The following is a 21,374-nucleotide window of genomic DNA, read 5'->3' as shown; positions in this document are numbered from 1 at the left end:
CTAGGGAATAAGGGGTGGTGGGAGGAGGAGTTTAGGGAGTAAGAACCCATTTTTAACCCACCACAAAGTTCTCGGTGAATTAGTGTGTGAGCAACTTTGCCACCTGCCGTCGCTTTGCAGGGCGAGTCCCTCTGGGAGGACTCATGTCCGGCCAGCAGCGAAACACCGGTGTAGTACCGCTGGCTCCCTCGGCGTCAGGAAGGGAGAGGGGCGCCCGGAGACCCCAGGGAGGAGGCGGGCTGGAGCAGCGGCAGGGAGAGCCCCTCCACGCTCGCTCCTAGTCCTAGTCCTTGTCCTCCTCTGGGCTGGGCCGGGCCGGGCTCTCCGCCGTGCCCTCCCCCGCCTCCTGCACACCCCGGGCGCGCTCTCCGCGCTGATCGCAGCCTGCTGCTGGCTCTGCTCTCCCCCACGCTGGCTCCAGCCCGGCTTTAAATATTTCCGAGCGGGAAGCCAGCCCCCTCTCCCTCTCCTTCCTCCCCCTCTTCCCCGCCTCCCCTCCCGAGTGGCCGCGAGGACTCGGCGGCGCGGCGGCCCCAGCCGCTCCCACACTCGAGCGAGGGGCGGTGCGGCAGGAGCTGTCCAACTTTTCAGCACAGCTTCCCCGCCTCTGCCCGGAGGAAGGCGCCCGCCGGCCCGGCCCGCCGGCCCGGCCGTCGTCAGCATGGAGGCAGAGCGCGGCGGCGGCAGCGGCTTGTCCGCGCTGCCCGGCAGCAGCGACGGCGCCGGCGGCAGCGGGAGTCTCAAAGCCCCCAAGCATCTGTGGCGGCACGAGCAGCACTACCCGTCGCAGCTGCGGCAGCACCAGTTCCTCCAGCACCAGCAGACCCGCGGCCCGCCGCCGCCGCCCGCCTTGCTGGGCCGCTGCCTGGCCGGGGCTCGCGTGAGGCACCGCGGCTACTCCGACACGGAGCGATACCTCTACTGCCGAGCCATGGACCGCGCCTCCTACGCCGTGGAGACCGGCCACCGGCCCGGCCTGAAGAAATCGCGGATGTCCTGGCCCAACTCTTTCCAGGGACTCAGACGGTAGGAGAAGGCTTGGCCCACCGCTCCGGCCGTGAGGGGGGGGGGCCGCGGCGGCGGGGTGTCGCTCTCCTGCCCGCCATGGCTGCTCCCGGCCGCGGGGAGGGGAGCCAGCGGTGGCCGCTGAGGTGTGGGCACAGCGGGGCCCCCCGTCCGACCGACCCCGCTCCCCGCGGCGGGAAGGAGAAGGAACACCGTGCAGCTGCGGAGGCTCCGAAAGGGAGGTGGGGGCGGGCGGGCGGGGGCTCCGGCGGCGGGAGGGATGCGATGGGCTGCCGTGCTAGGGAGCCCGGCGTGGGAAGCTGCGGGGAGCGGGGCAGCTCGCCTCCCCGGGGACCCCGGGCAAGGCTCGCCTGGAGCGGGCCGTGACCGGGGCACGGGCGGCGGCACGTCGTCCCACACACGCCTGTCTATGGATGGAAAAGCAATCGCTAAACACGTGGGTGGGAACGGGACCGCGTCTTTGCCAGCAAGGAGCCGTGAGCGGGGCGACTAGTGCGGGGCGGCCGGCAGCGTGGGGCCCTTTGCTCCGCCCCGGCCCCGCTTCCCGCTGCCGCCCGGCTCCGTTCCGCTGCCTCCCCGGCTGCCTCACCTCGCTGGAGCTGCCCTTGCTGCCTCCGCTCCCCGGGAATCTACAGCGCTGGTGCCGAGTGGGAAGGACGAAATTCGTGTGCTGTTCACACGAAGTTGAAATAATGAGAGCTCTGGGAGGTGGGAGACAGTCTGGCAAATCCAGGGTTAGGGTCCTCCTAATTTGAATGGGCTTAGATGAGAAAATAGGCTAATGGTTTCTTAGCCAGAGGGAGGAGTCCGTCATTTACTAGTCTATTGTTCCCTGTTAAATGAGATGTAGATTTATTTTGCAGTGTGTAGCTCACCAATGCCTATTTTGCCCTTGATGACTATCACAGGCATCTGTTTTAAAATCAAATTCTCTGTCAAAATCAGTAGGATATTGTATTTGAACGATCAATTTATTATTCGGTCTTCATTTTTAGTAGCTGGAACCACTTCCTTTTAGTGCAAAGCCCCATGCTTGTATTTGAATATTAAGCGGACATTGTGAATAAAGGATTTATGCTGAGAATGGAGGGCAGAGGGACAATACTTAATACTCATTTACTCTCTAGATTTTTGATTTCCTGGATAATCAGATTTTTATAGCGTGATATGCTCGATGAATAAATAATAGAATCCTTTCTGAACGAAGATTGTTTTGTGTGTTTCTGTGGTACACACTGTATTCTTTATTATGGAGCCTTGGCCATAAATCTGAGCAAGACATACTTGAACATTCTCTGGCAGTGTTTGCTCTATTTCTATCTAACGTTGGCTTCATTTCCATATATAACTGAGAAATAAAAATAGGTTCAGCATTTCTAAATTAAAACTACACTTTCACATCAGTAATCTTTAAAATCTATCTTTTAATCTCTTTGGTTTTCATGCAGCTATTCTGTTGCTACACCTTTGTATCACTTGTGTGAACTCATGCTTGTCCGAAGTTAATGGTGATAATTTTTTCACTATGTAAGATTTGAAAGAACAAATCATATGCTACAAAAATGAACAAATGTTCAATTTAAAGCTCTTTTCAATGCATTCCTGTTTCTTTTATAGAAAAAACACTAGGCGTCTAGGGTTTTCAATCTTTAAGATTGAATGCATTTCTCTTTTCTGAATGCAAAGAAGTTTAATTTTTGTAAATTGTAATGGTTGGTTTGAGTATATTCAGCATTTTTCCATGAGTGATTAGTTATTGAGGGGATGACAAGTCAAGGTGGGAAGAGAAAGTACACATATTATTTATTGTTAGGGTTTTGGGGCCATTTTAAAATTTTAAGTTAAAATTCTTATGATGCCTATTTAAATAGGAATTTAAAATTCTCTGTGAACAGCATTTTGCTTTTTTTAATCTTCCATTCTTTTTATAAGTGCAACCATGTTGTTTTGACAAGACACTGCTTTAAAAGTCGGGGGGGTGTCAGTGATTTTTATTTTCATTTTATGGGATTGGTAAAAATGCTTCAGATGTGCCTCCTTTTTAGAAGTACTAAAGGAAAGCGGAGTAAAGCAGCTCAGTAAAACTGACCGTTCCATGACTTTCTTAGCAAAAATAAATTCTCACAGTTAAACATTTTGAATGAAACGAACAGCTATAATATGCAAACACAAAGTGAACTGTAACAAATTGCTTTATAAATATATTCAAGAAATATCAGAAAAGCCTGGTCTTTCCAGGACTTTCATTTCAAGTTCTGGGTCAACTGCTTTTTTCATGGAAAGCAAAGCAAAATATCTTCTTGGTATTCTTGTAAAACAAGTAACTTGCAAAAATCCCAATACTGAATAAGACACCAGTCCTTTTTTGAAGTAGTTCAGTTCCTTTTTCATTTTAAGACTTTTAATATTTCTGTCTTATTTAACCTGTTTGTCAGAAGAACATTTCTTAACAGATTCCCATGGATTTATTATGGTCTAGGGTGATAAACTTGTCTTTCAGAAAACCCCAAATTACTCTGAATATGAGAGAGTGGGAAAAATTCTGTATAGAACTGTACAGAAAGCACATCATGTATTAGGGACAGTATTAAACATTATTGGCTAAAATATGAAAAATTTGTATCTATAGCATTGTTTTTCTAGAATTTGTTTTGTTTTGCTCTGAAGATATCCTAATTCTTAAAACTTCAATGAAAACCATAAAGGAACATTTAAGAAGCCAAATATACAACTTTGAAGTTTCTTCTATTTTAAGACTTGTAGAAAACTTAAAAATATGTAACAGTTACATTTTTCAAAATAAATGAGAAGGAATTGCATATGTTGAAATCAGAATTAGAACAGACTAGTACATCTTTATTACCCAAACTGAAGAGAGTTAACATTTAAAAGGCAAAATCAACCAGCAAAAATTCTAAACTGAATTAGTTGAAAACCACAATGTGCTTGCAGTTTGGAAAATGAAATATTGTTTATAACTATTTTAATGCTTCCTCTGGCTCTGTATAATCATTACAGTAACTTTGTACACAACTTATTTAGTACAGCACTATATTTCTTTCAAGGAATACAATAGCATTTCATTACATAGAACAGTGTATCTGAATCATTGACTGATGTCTTCTTCTTAAAAGTCAAGATTATTCCTATATTTTCAAACTAGAAGGTAAGTGCTTTAAATTCATATATACAAGAGCTGTACAAAAGCCAGAGGAGTTGAGAAGATAGCTGGGACTATCTAGGATCTTTTTTTGCCATTTGTTTACTGTGTGGTCTTGGGCAAGTCAATTAATCTCTCTGTGGCACTGTTTTCTCATGTGTAAAATATAAACAGAAATAGAGTCATTACAGATTTGTGTTAAAGTGATTTTTTTAGATCATAGAATAAAAGGTACTATGTAATCATAAATAGTACTAGTAGAATTGGGGAATAAATACTTCAACTCAAATAATTTTTGAGTTAATAGTGCAAAAACATTCAGTGTAATAAATGGAGCTGATATTCTGGTTATCTTCAAAAATTTCAGGTACCTCTATTTGCTTCTAACATACCTATCATTATTACATGGTCTATATTCAGAGTTTAGTTGTTTTCATTATTACATGGTCTATATTCAGAGTTTAGTTGTTTTAAAAAAAACTTAGCATTTTTAAAGGGCATTAGTCATATGTCAATTAAATCATCTTGCCATATCGTCTTGCTATGTTCTATTTTTCACTACTGAAATTTCAGACAGGGGAAAAAAAAAAGAGAAGAAATACCATAGGTCCTAATTCCACTAGTGATGGAATTTCTCAAGATGATATATCCTTAAGATACATCCTACTCTCTTAGACCTTAGACTTCTTTTCTATCAGGTTTCCCAGACTATCATTTTTTTACAATAGGTCTCCTGTAAATTTTATCTCAAGTGATTTACAGGTCTAGGTTTCTTCATTAAACCAACTTTTCATCTGTATTTATACATAAGCAACTGCACAAAGGTGAGGCAATGTTAGCCTTTGCAATCCAGTAATCCTGGTGCTTGTTCCCTAAAGCTGTCTATTTTAATACTGTACTTTGATAAATGGCCATTAAAATTTGTTGCTGTCAAGAAAAACTATTTCCTCTCCCTTTCCATTCTTTGTATGGGAATAGGTCTAACGAGGTAGCATCCACCACTGCATTGCTTAGATGTGGAGATCTCCAAAGTATCAATTTTTTCCTTGAAGTGTCAATCTTGTCCTTATACCACTCAATAAAGGGTCAAGAAACCAAAATAACATCCAAGGTTGAATGCATTGTAATATTTTAGTGGCCCAGAGGCTTTATTCTCTATTAGGAGAAGAAAGGAGTTTTATGTGTTAGTTTCTTGATTTTCTGAAGTCTGGAATACTGTATAAAACTACAATCATTTAGCTAGATAAGCCCTTGGTTTCTGTAGCTACAAATAGAGCGCCTGGAAAAAATGATGGTACCTTTTCAAATCTTGGCAAAAGTCTGTTGTATGCTCCAATAAAATGCATTCTAAAACCCATCCTGTTCTTCTGTTTGGTTTGAAAAGCTGCTCTTGATCTATTATGTCCTACATACTTCCACACAACCTAAGGAAAAGGAAGATGAGTGTTTTCCAACTTACAGGCCAATCAAAACAGCTCTCAGAATTTAGTAGCAGTCTCTAATTAAGAATTTTGTTGTTTACTTGTCTGGCAGCATTTTATTGCTTTGTTTACTACTAAGTGGTACTGGCACCCAAGATGTTACAATAATTGGCATATGCTAAGCCTCCCTCAAAGATACAAATAATTTTTACAACTTTGTAAACATTGTTGGATTAATGTTCTTTATGATTTATACTGTCCTCGTTTCGGCTGGGATAGAGTTAATTTTCTTTCTAGAAGTTAGTATAGTGCTGTGTTTTGGATTTAGGATGAGAATAATGTTGATAACACACAGATGTTTTAGTTGTTGCTAAGTAGTGCTTACACTAGTCAAGGATTATTCAGCTTCTCATGCCCTGCCAGCGAGGAGCTAGGAGCGCGCACAGCCGGGACAGCTGACCCAAACTGGCCAAAGGGATACTCCATACCATATGACAGCATGCTCAGTATATAAGCTGGGGAAAGCTGGCCAGGGGGCCGCGACTGCTGCTCGGGGACTGGCTGGGCATCGGTCAGCAGGTGGTGAGCAATTGCATTGTGCATCACTTGTTTGGTATATTCTTTTTTCATTATCATTATTATTATTATTACAACCAGGGGATACGGCCTAGCCAGCACGGATTCATGAGAGGCAGGTCCTGCTTGACCAACCTGATCTCCTTCTATGACCAGGTGACCCGCTTAGTGGATGAGGGAAAGGCTGTGGATGTGGTCTACCTGGACTTCAGCAAGGCCTTTGACACCATCTCCCACAGCATTCTCCTAGAGAAGCTGGCGGCTCACGGCTTAGACAGGTGGACTCTGCGCTGGGTCAAAAACTGGCTGGACGGCCGGGCCCAGAGAGTTGTGGTGAATGGAGTTCAATCCAGTTGGCGGCCGGTCACGAGCGGTGTTCCCCAGGGCTCAGTTTTGGGGCCGGTCTTGTTTAATATCTTTATCGATGATCTGGATGAGGGGATGGAGTGCACCCTCAGGAAGTTTGCAGGCGACACCAAGTTGGGCGGGAGTGTTGATCTGCTCGAGGGTAGGAAGGCTCTGCAGAGGGACCTGGACAGGCTGGATCGATGGGCCCAGACCAATTGTATGAGGTTCAACAAGGCCAAGTGCCGGGTCCTGCACTTCGGCCACAACAACCCCATGCAGCGCTACAGGCTTGGGGAAGAGTGGCTGGAAAGCTGCCTGTCAGAAAAGGACCTGGGGGTGCTGGTTGACAGCCGGCTGAACATGAGCCGGCAGTGTGCCCAGGTGGCCAAGAAGGCCAATGGCATCCTGGCCTGTATCAGAAATAGTGTGGCCAGCAGGAGTAGGGAAGTGATCGTGCCCCTGTACTCGGCACTGGTGAGGCCGCACCTCGAATACTGTGTTCAGTTTTGGGCCCCTCACTACAAGAAGGACGTTGAGGTGCTGGAGCGTGTCCAGAGAAGGGCAACGAGGCTGGTGAGGGGTCTGGAGAACAAGTCTTATGAGGAGCGGCTGAGGGAACTGGGACTGTTTAGCCTGGAGAAAAGGAGGCTGAGGAGAGACCTCATCGCTCTCTACAACTACCTGAAAGGAGGTTGTAGCGAGGTGGGTGTCGGTCTCTTCTCCCAAGTAACTAGCGATAGGACGAGAGGAAATGGCCTCCAGTTGCGCCAGGGGAGGTTTAGATTGGATGTAAGGTAAAATTTCTTTACTGAAAGAGTGGTTAAACATTGGAACAGGCTGCCCAGGGAAGTGGTTGAGTCCCCATCCCTGGAGGTATTTAAAAGACGTGTAGATGAGGCGCTTAGGGACATGGTTTAGTGGGTGGTGGTGTTGGGTCAATGGTTGGACTCGATGATCTTAGAGGTCTTTTCCAACCTCAACGATTCTATGATTCTATTATTATTATTATTATTATTATTATTATTATTATTATTATTATCTTCCCTTCCTTTTCTGTCCTATTAAACTGTTTTTATCTCAACCCACGAATTTTACTTTTTTTTTCTCTATTCTCTCCCCCATCCCACTGGGGGTGGAGGGGGAGTGAGCGAACGGCTGTGTGGTGTTTAGCTGCCTGCCGGGTTAAACCATAACATGTCCATAAAGATAAATTAAAAAAGAAACTCATATTTTCAAATGTTCTAAATAAGTGACTATAGAATCATAGAATAGTTTGGGTTGGAAGGGACCTCTAAAGGTCATCTAGTCCAAACCCCCTGCCGTGGGCAGGGACATCTGCAACTAGATCAGGTTGCTCAGAGCCCCGTCCAACCTGACCTTGAATGTTTCCAGGGATGGGGCATCCACCACCTCTCTGGGCAACCTGTTCCAGTGCTTCACCACCCTCAGCGTAAAAAATTTCTTCCTTATATCTAGTCTAAAGCTACCCCCCTTTAGTTTAAAGCCATTCCCCCTTGTCCTGTCGCAACAGGCCCTGCTAAAAAGTTTGCCCCCATCTTTCTTATAAGCCCCCTTTAAGTACTGATAGGCCGCAATAAGGTCTCCCCGAAGCTGCCTCTTCTCCAGGCTGAACAACCCCAACTCTCTCAGCCTTTCTTCATAGGAGAGGTTTTCCATACCCCTGATCATTTTCGTGGCCCTCCTCTGGACCCGCTCCAACAGGTCCATGTCTTTCTTATGCTGGGGGCTCCAGAGCTGGACGCAGTACTCCAGGTGGGGTCTCACCAGAGCAGAGTAGAGGGGCAGAATCACCTCCCTCGACCTGCTGGCCACACTTCTTTTGATGCAGCCCAGGATACGGTTGGCCTTCTGGGCTGCGAGCGCACATTGCTGGCTCATGTCCAGCTTTTCATCCACCAGTACCCCCAAGTCCTTCTCGGCAGGGCTGCTCTCAACCCCTTCATCCCCCAGCCTGTATTGATACCGGGGGTTGCCCTGACCCAGGTGCAGGACCTTGTACTTGGTTTTGTTGAACCTCATGAGGTTCACACAGGCCCACTTCTCAAGCTTGTCCAGGTCCCTCTGGATGGCATCCCGTCCCTCTGGCGTGTCGAGCGCACCACTCAGCTTGGTGTCGTCTGCAAACTTGCTGAGGGTGCACTCGATCCCACTGTCTATGGCATGGATGAAGATATTAAACAGTACCAGTCCCAATACGGACCCCTGCGGGATGCCACTCGTCACTGATCTCCATCTGGACATTGGGCCATTGACCACTACCCTCTGGATGCGACCATCCAACCAATTCCTCATCCACCGGACAGTCCACCCATCAAATCCATACCTCTCCAGTTTAGAGAGAAGGATGTTATGGGGGACCATGTCAAAGGCCTTACAGAGGTCCAGATAGACAACATCTGTAGCCCTTCCCGTGTCCACTGCTGTAGTCACTCCATCATAGAAGGCCACTAGGTTGGTCAGGCAGGACTTGTCTTTGGTGAAGCCATGCTGGCTATCTCAAATCACCTATAAGGGCCTTATTTTCACGTTTGTTTCAAAAGGCTTACATCTTTGGATTGTTAGAGTTGTGTGACCTGAACAATACAAATAGTGTTAATTTTCATGCTGTTGGAATTTGTAAAAATATTAGCTTTTAAAATTCACATATTCAAATATTTTTTTTTGAATCTGAATGTTGCTGCAAATGAATGGTGCCAATTTCCTAATTTAGTGAGTACAGAAACCTGGTAATTTAGAGGACAAGCCCATCATAATCAAATAGAGATTAATCAGGACTTAAACCCTTTTCATTAAAGACATAGCCATGTAAAGTTCTACCTTAAATTATTAATGCTTATTAATGCTTAATTTTTATTTTTTAATGTTTAATGTTTAATGTATTTCTCAATGGGAACTATATAATGCAGTTTTTCTTTTAGTTTTTTTCATAGAATCATAGAATCATTAAGGTTGGAAAAGACCTCTAAGATCATCGAGTCCAACCGTCAACCCAACACCACCATGCCCACTAAACCATGTCCCTAAGTGCCTCATCTACTCGTCTTTTAAATACCTCCAGGGATGGGGACTCAACCACTTCCCTGGGCAGCCTGTTCCAATGTTTCACCACTCTTTCAGTAAAGAAATTTTTCCTTACATCCAATCTAAACCTCCCCTGGCGCAACTGGAGGCCATTTCCTCTCGTCCTATCGCTAGTTACTTGGGAGAAGAGACCGACACCCACCTCGCTACAACCTCCTTTCAGGTAGTTGTAGAGAGCGATGAGGTCTAACATAACCGATGAGGTCTACATAACCGCCATTTTTAAAAAGGGGAAAAAAGGAAGACCCGGGGAACTACAGGTCAGTCAGCCTCACCTGAGTGGCTGCACGGCATGTCGCTGGGGTCGGAGTGGCCGCAGGGCGCGTTGCCCGGGTCTGAGTGGCCGCAGTGCGTGTCGTTTTACTGTCAGAGCCAGAGACCTTCTCTTCCCTTTGAGGGTACTGAATGGTGTTGAACAGGGCTCGGTAGGCATGGGCCAGGCCCCAGCACGTTGCAATGATCTGCATCTCTCTGGAGTTGCCAGGGTGACAGCATACTTTTTCCAAATATTCTACTAACTTTTCAGGATTCTGCACTTGCTCAGGGGTGAAGTTCCAAAACACTGGGGGTGCCCATTGGCCTAGGTACCTGCCCATCTTGTCCCACACACCCTGCCACTCATAACTATCCAGCCTTGGGGCAGATCTCTGGATGATATTCTCTAAATTGCTTACCAACTTTAGACAAAACCGAAACAGTATTCCCAAGAAGTATTAATAGAAGTATCTTAACTGCCCAAGGATGTTCAAAATACTGAAAAGTTACTGTAATGAAGGAGGAAACATCATAGAAGAAGGTAGTGACACTGCCATTCTGTATTTCCTCCGTAAAAAAACTCTCAGAAAAGTTACTGCAATTGCTAGTTGTCTCCACAAAATGGTCTCCGTGGTACAGTAACGGCTTCATTGCGAAGTTTACATACCACACTAACGTCAAGGTCAATGTTCTAAAACCAAACCTCACAAGCGAGACATTACTATTCACTGCAGACCACAGCAAACTGCAAAACCCAACACCAATCTTTAACATGTACAGCAGGAAAAAGAGTGCGATGCAGATTATACAAATCAATATCGAGAACAGAGAAACCAACATTGTGACCCACAACTACTAACAGATATAAGTTCCTTAATACACTCCGGTTAACCTGTTATTATCTCAAACCCTTCGTGCCCCACGTTGGGCGCCAAAAAGGACTGTCGTGGTTTAATTTCAGTTGGCAACTAAGCACCACGCAGCCGCTCGCTCACTCCCCCCGACCCGGTGGGATGGGGGAGAGAATTGGAAGAGCACAAGTGAGAAAAACTCGTGGGTTGAGATAAAAACAGTTTAATAATTGAAATAAAATGATAATAATAATATGATAATAATAATAATACACAAAGCAAGTGATGCACAGTACAATTGCTCACCACCCGCCGACCGATGCCCAGCCAGTCCCCGAGCAGCGGCCCCCCCGGCCAGCTTTCCCCAGTTTATGTACTGAGCATGACGTCACATGGTATGGAATGTCCCTTTGGCCAGTTTGGCTGTGCCCCCTCCCAGCTTCTTGTGCACCTCCAGCCTCCTCAGTCGGTAGAGCATGGGAAGCTGAAAAGTCCTTGGCTAGTGTAAGCACTACCTAGCAACAACTAAAACATCGGTGCCTTATCAACTTTGTTCTCATCCTAAATCCAAAACACTGTACCAGCTACTAGAAAGGAAATTAACTCTATCCCTGCCGAAACCAGGACAAAAGGGAGAAACTGGAAAATTTCTAGTTATTCTGCATATTTAAATGTGAAAAATACAAATAACAGGAGTATAGAAGGACAAACTGCACCATTTTGTTCCGTCTGAGCTCTCTCTGTACAGGGACATGGGACAAACACCTCATAGGGTCTCATTTGGTCTTTTGGGAATCTTATTCAAGATCTATCTCCAAAGCATCAGCTGCAACCATCCCAAAAGTTTAATCAAAAATCTTGGAAACAGGTTTGTCTCCTAGATCCATTTTGAAAATCAAAATATTTACATGAATACAGCCCCAGCTCTGAAGGAAGAGACCAGCACTTTATGGGGTCTTTTGCTGCACAGTCTTGGCTAAAAATAATGCTGCTTGTCACTTTCTGTTAACTGTGTTCTCAAACTGCATTGAAGATATATCAAAAGACATGTTCTTTGAAACCTGGTGAAGACCCTTTTTCTCTGAGACCAAAAATGAGAGAATGATATTGTCAAGTGCTTTAAAATCCACAGGTAGATTGATTTAACTCTACAGAAGTGTTACTGAATAAATTAGCATTAATTCAATATGGATAAAATAAAAATATTCCAGAAACCAGTTTTCTAAATATAATCATTAAAGGAATTGAATGAAAAGCAGAACTTCCCCAGAACTTGGACATTTTCTTCCTTTTTTGAAGCTGGATTTTGGACTGAATCATATCAAAGTAAAAAGTAGAGAGAGAGAAAAAAAAAATTGGGGAAATCAGATTTTCCCAGATCCTGCAGTGCTGAAGGAAATAGGCAAGAACCTGAAGATTTAACCAGCACTTTCACAGATGTTACTAGGTTTCCCAGCTTCAAGCCACCAGAAGCATCTGCCCAGAGTCTACAGATCATGCAGCTTCCCTGTTCATAGGCTGGCAGAAGGAGAGTTTGCAGTGTTCCATCTGAGATGATATGTAAGGTAACCAAACTCAAGTTACTCTGAATGCAGTGCACTGGGTGAGAGAAACCTAATATTTTGTAGAAAAGCAAGTTTGCTATTAGCTGTTTTCAGGACTATATTTGAAATTTTTCTGAATAATGGAACTACATATTCATTTGAGGAAAGCTGATCATTGGTTTATTCATTAAGGGCTTCCTGATGTAAATTCATAGCACGTGTTCTCTGCATTTCTAGGATGTATATGTATGTGTACAGACATGTATGTATACACAGGTAGAAGATGAGATATATTGCATGTGTCACAAGGAAACAAAATACGAGTTTCATGATCAGGCCTCAAAACGAAAAACAAATCGATGTACGCAACCTCATCCTGTTTATCCATCCTTCTACAAAACAGCATTAGCTGCAAAATAGTGTTATAATTCAATGATCCATTCTCTGGCCATTTTTTCTCCATCATCCAGTTCATACATCGGTCACCATTGGGCACAATAAGCTCTTAATTTATCTTTCTTTAGGGGATCCCCTCCAAACCTTCTCCAATTTTTCAGGATGCATCCTAAGGGAGTACACAGGGGTACTTCGGTAGAGGCAGCCGCACCCATATTATCAGATTCTGACCCCCTGTTGGAATAGGATTCCTCTGAGCTCTTACTGCAGGCCTCTCTTGGTGCATCTTATGTAGAGCAAATCTGAGCCACTCGGCTTACCAGATTCCGACCCCCTGTCAGAATAGGAATCCTTTTTAAGCTCCTGCTGCGGGCCTTTCTTGGCGTGTCTTATGCAGAGCAATTCCAAGCCATTTCAAAAGCGGCTACTTACCTCCGTAGTCCCTTGCCTCCTTTTAAATATCTCATATTGGTGTTGCACCATTGAGTTGCCTGTCGTCCATCCGCAGAGAGGAACCGGTGGATTCCCTGATCAAAAGGTCGGTGCGCGCTGGAGTCCTTCCCGGTCCTGTCTCTCATCCGGAGCAGCAGAACAATCCAGGCAAGGCTTAAAATAGTGGTCCCATCTGGGTCGCCAGAAACTGTTGTCCCACAAGTGGGGTCTGGTACTCGGTGTGCAATAAGCCAATCTTACACACAGAGCCGAGATATTTATTTATCTCATGTTTGCACAAAGATGGGTGCTAGGTGGTAATTCCACAAAGCTAGCACACCACACAAAAGAACTACAGTGTATTTATAATGTTACACGATTAGCAAAAACCCGCTTAAGTTCAGTTCATGCTCATTGGTTAGTTATGTTCAAATTAGCCTCGCTTGCCATGTAAATTAGCACACATGCTCCTTGCAGGTGTGGGGGGGCAAGCCTTTCCAGTCTTGAATTGAGTTGGTGGTCGCGATCTCCCCCTGCCGCCTTTACCTTTCCCCTAGTTACCGCAGTTTTTTTGCTGACTTCTTGTTTCTTTGGCAATCATCTAGCCTCCGATGCCTTCTAGGGCAGGATGTTCCCCTTTTATCAGTCTTCTAGTTCTTCTTCAAGGGCATAGTCGTTGTAAGGCATGCATTGTTTATACAAGGTAATCAGGCTAGTACAATGAAGACTACAGTCTAGGTATTAACCCAAACATATGGCTACACCTTCATGCTTTTCCTCTACTCCTCCCTTGACCACCAGCCTTCTACAGTGTGAAGTGCAATGCGTAAAGTCCTGATCTTTATAGTCTTTCTTCCTAATTCACCTGCTCCAGGCCCTCAATCATTTCAGTTACCTATCTATTGTTTCCTTTCCTTTCCTAATCCTTTGTTCTGTATTTCATTTAAGTTTACGGTCTTTAAGGTAAGTATATTCTCTTACAGTCATAGAGTGGGATCTTCAGGTTCATTTAGTTTTATTTTCACTGCTGTAGTAAATGATTACAAAGGTGAGAGCAATTTCCCTCAAACAGCAAAAGCAAGAGGGCTGGAGCTGGTTTCAAAGAACAAGAACTGGTTTTGGCCAATTAGTAAGCAGTAAAACACAGAAGTAGGTGTAATTCTGATACAAATGGCTGAGACTCCTCAGCCCTTCGCATGAAACAGGGCCTGAACAATCCACTGTGCCTCTCGCAGATGGCCTGAATTCCAGCACTGGGTGGAAAGATTCAGAAGTATAGAAGTAATCTGTATTGCTAAGAAGATACAGCCTCATGTGTTATCCTTGGAGACAGGAAGAACTGGAACAGAGGATGCCAGTGACACAAATATGCAAGAACTCAAAAAAGGAAAGACTCAGCTACACTTCAAGGGTTTGCTAGTGTAGCTGAGCTGTAAAATTCTCAGTCAGACCTACTCAAACCATCAAGAGAATTTTTCTGTTGATGTATTTTAAACTAAATAAATGTTATTGGCCCACAGATTATTTTTTAAATCTGCATAACTGTGAATGACATTTGAGTTACAGGTTATGCTTGTTACATCCGTTAGCATATAGGTGGGAATGTTTGCATGTTCCAAATCGGTGCAGTTAAGTCACAAACTTCTAAGTACTGCCCAAGCCTGAGATAAGGAGGTAAGACTTGCTTCAAAAAGGCTGGAACTTAGTTAAGAAGGTAGGCAGGAGCTGAACCAGGAGATGAGTCACAAAAAAAAAAAAAAAGAGAATGATGACAAAAGCGTGTGCATTAATGTCAGAAATGGCAGAAGGAAGAAAAGCACGGAGAACAGATTTTGAGATCTGATCAGAATGGGATGGCTGGAAACATTATTTGGAACATCCATGAAAGATTGGAGAGGGTGGAAGACAGAAAGGAAGAAATCGAGAATGAGTGGGAGGAAAGAAACACATTTGCAATTGCTTTGTCAAGAATATACTAGTATCTTCCTGCTATAGAACCTTGTCCTGGTTTCGGCAGGGATAGAGTTAATTTCCTTTCTAGTAGCTGGTACAGTGTTTTGGATTTAGGATGAGAACAAAGTTGATAAGGCACCGATGTTTTAGTTGTTGCTAGGTAATGCTTACACTAGCCAAGGACTTTTCAGCTTCCCATGCTCTACCGACTGAGGAGGCTGGAGGTGCACAAGAAGCTGGGAGGGGGCACAGCCAAACTGGCCAAAGGGACATTCCATACCATGTGACGTCATGCTCAGTACATAAACTGGGGAAAGCTGGCCGGGGGGGCCGCTGCTCGGGGACTGGCTGGGCATCGGTCGGCGGGTGGTGAGCAATTGTACTGTGCATCACTTGTTTTGTGTATTATTATTATTATCATATTATTATTATCATTTTATTTCAATTATTAAACTGTTTTTATCTCAACCCACGAGTTTTTTCTAACTTGTGCTCTTCCAATTCTCTCCCCCATCCCACCGGGGGTTGGGGGGAGTGAGCGAGCGGCTGCGTGGTGCTTAGTTGCCGACTGAAATTAAACCACGACAACCTTTTCTCTCCCCAAAAGATAATCCCACAGTTAAAAGGGGATTGTCAAATGTACACATACCAGTGCAGTAAATTCATCCAAAACAACTCAATTTAATCAATAGCAATTGACTATTAAAGGAATTAATTTATTAGGGGTCAAATCCAGCCATTCTTTCTCAGACTGCACTCTCACCATGGACATAAGTTAGGAATGTTAGAAAACATGCAGTAAGGGTTAAAGTTGCTCTAGGCATTACTTACTCTCTCTTCAGGCATTTCCTGTGCATCAGCTGCTGCTTTGCTTAAGGGAACTTGCTGCTTAAAATGTCTATTCTGCCAGGCAACCACAGTAACTGACATTAAGGGAAAGGCAGCACCACTGAACGGGCTTCAATTTGCCCTTTAGCAATGTCCCACCTTTGCCTTTTCTATCCCTTGTTTCCTTTGCAAAGGCTGTATTACAGATGGAGGGGTGGAAGAAGGCAAAGAATATGTAATTGCTTCCCATTAATAAAGAATGGTTAGTCCTGATACCAGCAGAGTTTAAACCTAAACCTCAGGTGCGAGGTAGGAAAACGGACCTTCACACGTGAATTTTTATACATACCCGAATGCCCACTGCCTCTATTGGGAAGAGATTTGCTAACCAAACTAGGAGCTCAAATTACCTTTCAAAAAGGAAAAATATGTGTCCATATCCCAGAGGAATACGCCTTGGAGGCGCAAGTGTTTGTTTTACAGAATCATAATCAGGATCAACAGGAAAGTTCGAACGCCATTCCAGAGGATGTGATGAATGCCGTTAGCCCTCTCGTATGGGCTACAGGAATACTGGGAAGAGCAAAGGCCGTGGAACCGGTAAAGATACCTCTCAAGCCAGGAGCTAAACCGGTAAGGAGCAAACAGTATCCTATTAAATTGGAGGCGAGAAAAGGTTTGGAACCTCTTATAGATAAATTCTTACAATATGGACTCTTGCGGGAATGTCAGTCTGAATTTAATACTCCAATTCTACCTGTAAAAAAGCCTCATTCAGACGAATACCGATTAGTACAGGATCTGGGAGCTATAAATCAAATAACGGAAGATGTGCACCCTGTAGTGGCCAATCCATATACTTTACTAACTACTATAAGAGAAACTGATCAGTGGTTTACAGTCCTGGACCTGAAGGACACCTTCTTTTGTATTCCTTTAGAGGAAAGTAGCCAAAAGTTGTTTGCTTTCGAATGGGAAAGCCCACGATTTGGAAGAAAGACTCAAATGTGCTGGACTGTGAAAGAAAGTTAGGAATAGAATGTAAAGAAGCAATATGCCAGATCCCCCCACTGGCATCAAAAAGAGAACTGAGAGCCTTCTTAGGAATGGCCGGATGGTGTCGTCTTTGGATTCCAAATTTTGGACTGATAGCAAAACCCCTATATGAGGCTGTTAAAGGGGCAGGAGAATTCTTGGACTGTACATCGCAATGTTGGTCAGCCTTCGATGAACTCAAGAGAAGGCTGATGACCACCCCTGCCTTAGGCCTTCCTAACCTGGTAAAACCTTTTGAATTATATGTACATGAGAGAAATCACCAGGCCTTGGGAGTTCTGACCCAAATTATGGGATCATGGAAGAGGCCAGTAGGGTATTTCTCTAAACAGCTGGACCAGGTTAGTAAAGGATGGCCTGCTTGCTTACGGGCAGTGGCGGCAACCGTGTTGTTAATCCAGGAGGCCCGGAAGCTGACTTTGGGCCAACATATTACTGTATATGAGCCTCATGCAGTAACTACCGTGCTGGAGCAAAAGGGACATTATTGGTTATCACCCAGTAGGATGATGCAGTATCAGGCTGTTCTCTTAGAACAGGAAGACATTGAATTAAAAGTGACCAGCACTCTAAACCCCGCTACTTTACTACTAAATTCAGGAGAAGAAATGTTAACACATGATTGTTTGCAGATGATTGAACAGGTGTATTCCAGTTGACCGGACCTGCAGGATACTCCACTGGAAACAGCCGAGCTGGAATTGTTCATGGATGGCAGCAGTTTTATGACAGAAGGACACCGGAAAGCTGGATACGCTATTGTCACCACGGATTCTGAGATAGAAGCAAAATCCCTCCCAGCCAACACGTCAGCTCAAAAGGCAGAATTGGTGGCCTTGATTTGAGCCTTGGAAATTGCTAAAGGAAAAACTAAATATTTAGACAGATTCTAAGTATGCCTTTAGCGTGGTGCATGTGCATGGGGCTATTTGGAGAGAGAGAGGACTCTTATCATCACAAGGTAACCCCATAAAGTATGGGGAACTTATCTTAAAATTACTACAAGTAATAAATTTACCTAAACAAGTAGCAGTTATGCACTGCAAGGCCCATAGATTTGGAAATACACCTGAAGTAATTGGGAATCGAAAGGCAGATCAAGCTGTAAAAAGAGCGGCAGGGACGGCTGAGTTACTAGTCTTGGTGCCAGACTAAGTACCAGGAAATGGGAACTGCCCCCTCTTATGGGTCAGAAGACAATAATTTAGCTGAATTATTAAAAGGAATTAAAACAGAAAGTGGATGGTGGATGACCCCAGACAAGCGACTCATTGTGACGGCAATAGTAAAGGAAATCATGCAAAGGGTGCACCAACAAATGCATGTAGGAGCAGAAGCCCTAGTGGATTTACTAAAACCCAATATTCTTGGAGTTGGAATGTTAGGAACAGCTAAAAATATCACTAGGAAATGTGAACTGTGTCTAAAGAACAATCCTAAGATACAACCAAGGCTGCCGCCTGGAGATGTGAAGAAAGGAAATACCCCAGGAGACTATTGGCAAATAGATTTTTCAGAATTACCGTGGCAAAATGGGTACAGGTATTTGTTAGTACTTGTAGATACATTCTCAGGTTGGCCTGAGGCCTTTCCATGTCGTACCAACCAAGCGAAAGAAGTAGTGAAGGTTTTGTTGAAAGAAATTATCCTGAGATTTGGCGTACCTTTAGGAATATCATCAGACAGAGGGCCTCATTTCATAGCAAAAGTAGTACAAGAGTTAGTAAAGGTGTTAGGCATAAAATGGGATCTACATACCCCTTGGAGACCACAATCCAGTGTGATACCGAATAAAAGAAATACTAAGGAGACATATGGTTCTCTTTGTCGAAACAAAGTAGCTAAATGTTCCGTGGATAGATAGACTGGACATTCTGTAGATAAAAGGAAGCCTTGAAGCTCTGTGTACAGGGGTGGAATAGATAAGGAAGTTATGCTGAAATCAGCTAGCTAGTGCAGCTGGGCCAAAAGACAAACTGTGCAGGCGAAAAGACTGAGTTCAATTAGCAGACACGGTGAGGAAGACTATCAACGACCACCCTGAAAGACCACCAATGAACATAAGAGCGCATGCATTCAAGACTTTTACATATGTTAATGAGTTCCAGGAAATAACATGAATATGCTAATGAAATTAATGAATATGTATATTCTGATTGTACATAACTCTGGTAATTGAGAGATTCGGCGCACACTAGGTGGAGGGATCCCCTGTGTGCCCGGCGCCGCAATAAAGAATGCCTGCTTTCTAAATCTCCAAATTGAGTCTTAGAGAGTTTTTAATTTGCCGACTTACGGTAACAAGTGAAAAAGTGGAAAGAATGAACCAAACCTTAAAAAGGCATATTAGCAAAATTTGTCAAGAAGCAAACATGAGGTGGGTAGATGCCCTACCTTTAGCATTATTAAGGATAAGGATAACACCGAAGTCGAAGGAAAAAGTCAGTCCTTTTGAAATTGTGGTATGGAAAACCTTATATGGTAAGCAATACTGAGCCACTGACTGTAACAATAATTGGAAATCAAAACATTAAGGAATATTTAATATCTTTAGGGAAAGTATTGCACTCTCTTGACAGGTTTCTGCAGTCGAGGGCACCCGTAGGACTTGACTCACTGGTTCATCCCTTCCAACCCAGAGATTACGTCTACCTACGGACGTGGAGCAACGAACCTTTGAAAGAAAGATGGAAAGGACCCTTCCAGATTCTGTTAACCACATACACCGCTGTGAAGCTTGAGGGAGTTGAACCCTGGATCCATTACACGAGGGTCAAGAAGGCAGCACCAGGAGATAAGTGGACAGTGGTGCCCTGAGCAGATAACCCCCTACAAATTAAGATCAAAATGAATTGGGAACAAGGACCCTCTTGTACAGAGTTAGATTGTCCACAAGGGATAGTATAATATGTGTTTTTTTTCTGGCTCTTGTGGCATTATGGGGACCAGCTGGTTGAATCAGATTCTTCAAAGAATTAGTGGATGGACTTTAACTGGATGGTTAGCAAGTTTGATACAGAGTATAATAATAATAATCATGATTATCATAGTAGTTTGTATTCTTTTTGGATGCATAAAGCAGGCTCTAATGAACACCTTGTTCAATAGTAAAATAATGATGATGCAAAATTATGGAAGTCTTGAAGGTGACTATTAGTACAACTTCAAGATTTCCAAAGGGCGGAATTGATACCAGCAGAGTTTAAACCTAACCTTATGTAAATATGCTTTAGTTGTTGTAGCTTTAGCTATGTGCAGAGCATTCATGAGGTCAAGGATGGAATTTTAACTTATCTTAGAATAACAATCACAAGGACTTGAGCAATTAAGGATGTATAGAATGCTTACAAAGCCTTTGGAAAGATAACATCTGTAGTGGCATCCTGAAGTTAACTACACCTCAGAATGAGTAGGGGGCACCTACCCAAACGACCACCGACAACCACTCGGGACCCCCACACATGCTTAGTATAGTTTCACAACGTTATCAATATGTAAATGTAGTAGATAAGAAGGGTCAACGTGATGTATACTAATGAATTATGCAAACTTGAGTGTATAAATATGCTAAGTTTTCTGTTTAACCTTACACTCGATTTGGGGAATTTCCCCCGAGTGTCTGATTCTGCGCACTATCAAATAAAGCAATGTCTCCTTCCTAAATGTAGTCTTTTCTCTGTGTTTTGGGAGTTAGAATAAAATTATAACAGTCCAAGCAATCTCCTAAGTATCCTTCTATCAGCTAACAAATGGACCCAACCATTGGCAATGAGAGAAAAATAAATTTATTTGGAAGTAATGCAAATTTATTATGAAAAATGCTTCTGGAACACTGCAAGCTTCTTCCATTTCTGTTGACAAATTGGTTACTTAGAACTATTGACCTAAAGCAAGGATTGCCATCTGACAGAACTGCACTGTGACATAAAAAGGCCTGGGACTGAAGTTATTTGCAATTCCTTCACACTCTACATCACACTACTCTCTGGTGTAGAGTATCTTACCCTATTGCTGAATAGCTATTCTGGCTGGTGAGCAGAGGAGCAACGGGATGACATTCCCTCTCCCTGACCATTTGCTTACAGGAGGAGTGGCAGACAAAGAGCCCCTGGCTCTTGTCATCTCTGTGAGTCATAATCTAAACAGAAATGAGCATAGGAATAAAGGAAGTCTTTAACTTCCTCTTCACTCCCCCACACCATAAGCAAGGGTTATGACAATCTAGCCTTAAGTACTTCGGATGAAAACATCTCAGTGAGTCAGTTGTTTGCAAATAGCTCTCCGCCTTCTTTGTGTTTCATCTCTATGGGTGCTCCCTGTCTGCTTTGCATTCGCATGAGTCCCCCCCAAAAACTTCTGCACGCAGCTAAGCTCTCAGAACCTTTGCTGCAATCTCTCTGAGCAGTCACTTTTGAGGTCCAGCATC

At 43.9% G+C, this 21,374-nt stretch overlaps 1 protein-coding gene across 1 annotated transcript in view; it reads left to right on the top strand.

Moving 5' to 3' along the window:
* The first annotated feature begins 661 nt into the window (after positions 1–661).
* The window catches only part of LOC143172243 (3',5'-cyclic-AMP phosphodiesterase 4D-like), a 79,755-nt gene continuing 59,042 nt past the window's right edge, over positions 662–21,374 (top strand). Inside the window, exon 1 of the mRNA XM_076361467.1 lies at positions 662–1,026. Coding sequence (XP_076217582.1) covers positions 662–1,026 — 365 coding nt within the window. The remainder of the gene's footprint in view (positions 1,027–21,374) is intronic.

Source organism: Aptenodytes patagonicus, chromosome W, assembly GCF_965638725.1.
Source record: "Aptenodytes patagonicus chromosome W, bAptPat1.pri.cur, whole genome shotgun sequence".
In the NCBI taxonomy this organism is placed as follows: domain Eukaryota; kingdom Metazoa; phylum Chordata; class Aves; order Sphenisciformes; family Spheniscidae; genus Aptenodytes; species Aptenodytes patagonicus.
Note: the sequence above shows the minus strand (reverse complement) of the source record. Positions and strands in the feature narration are given on the sequence as shown.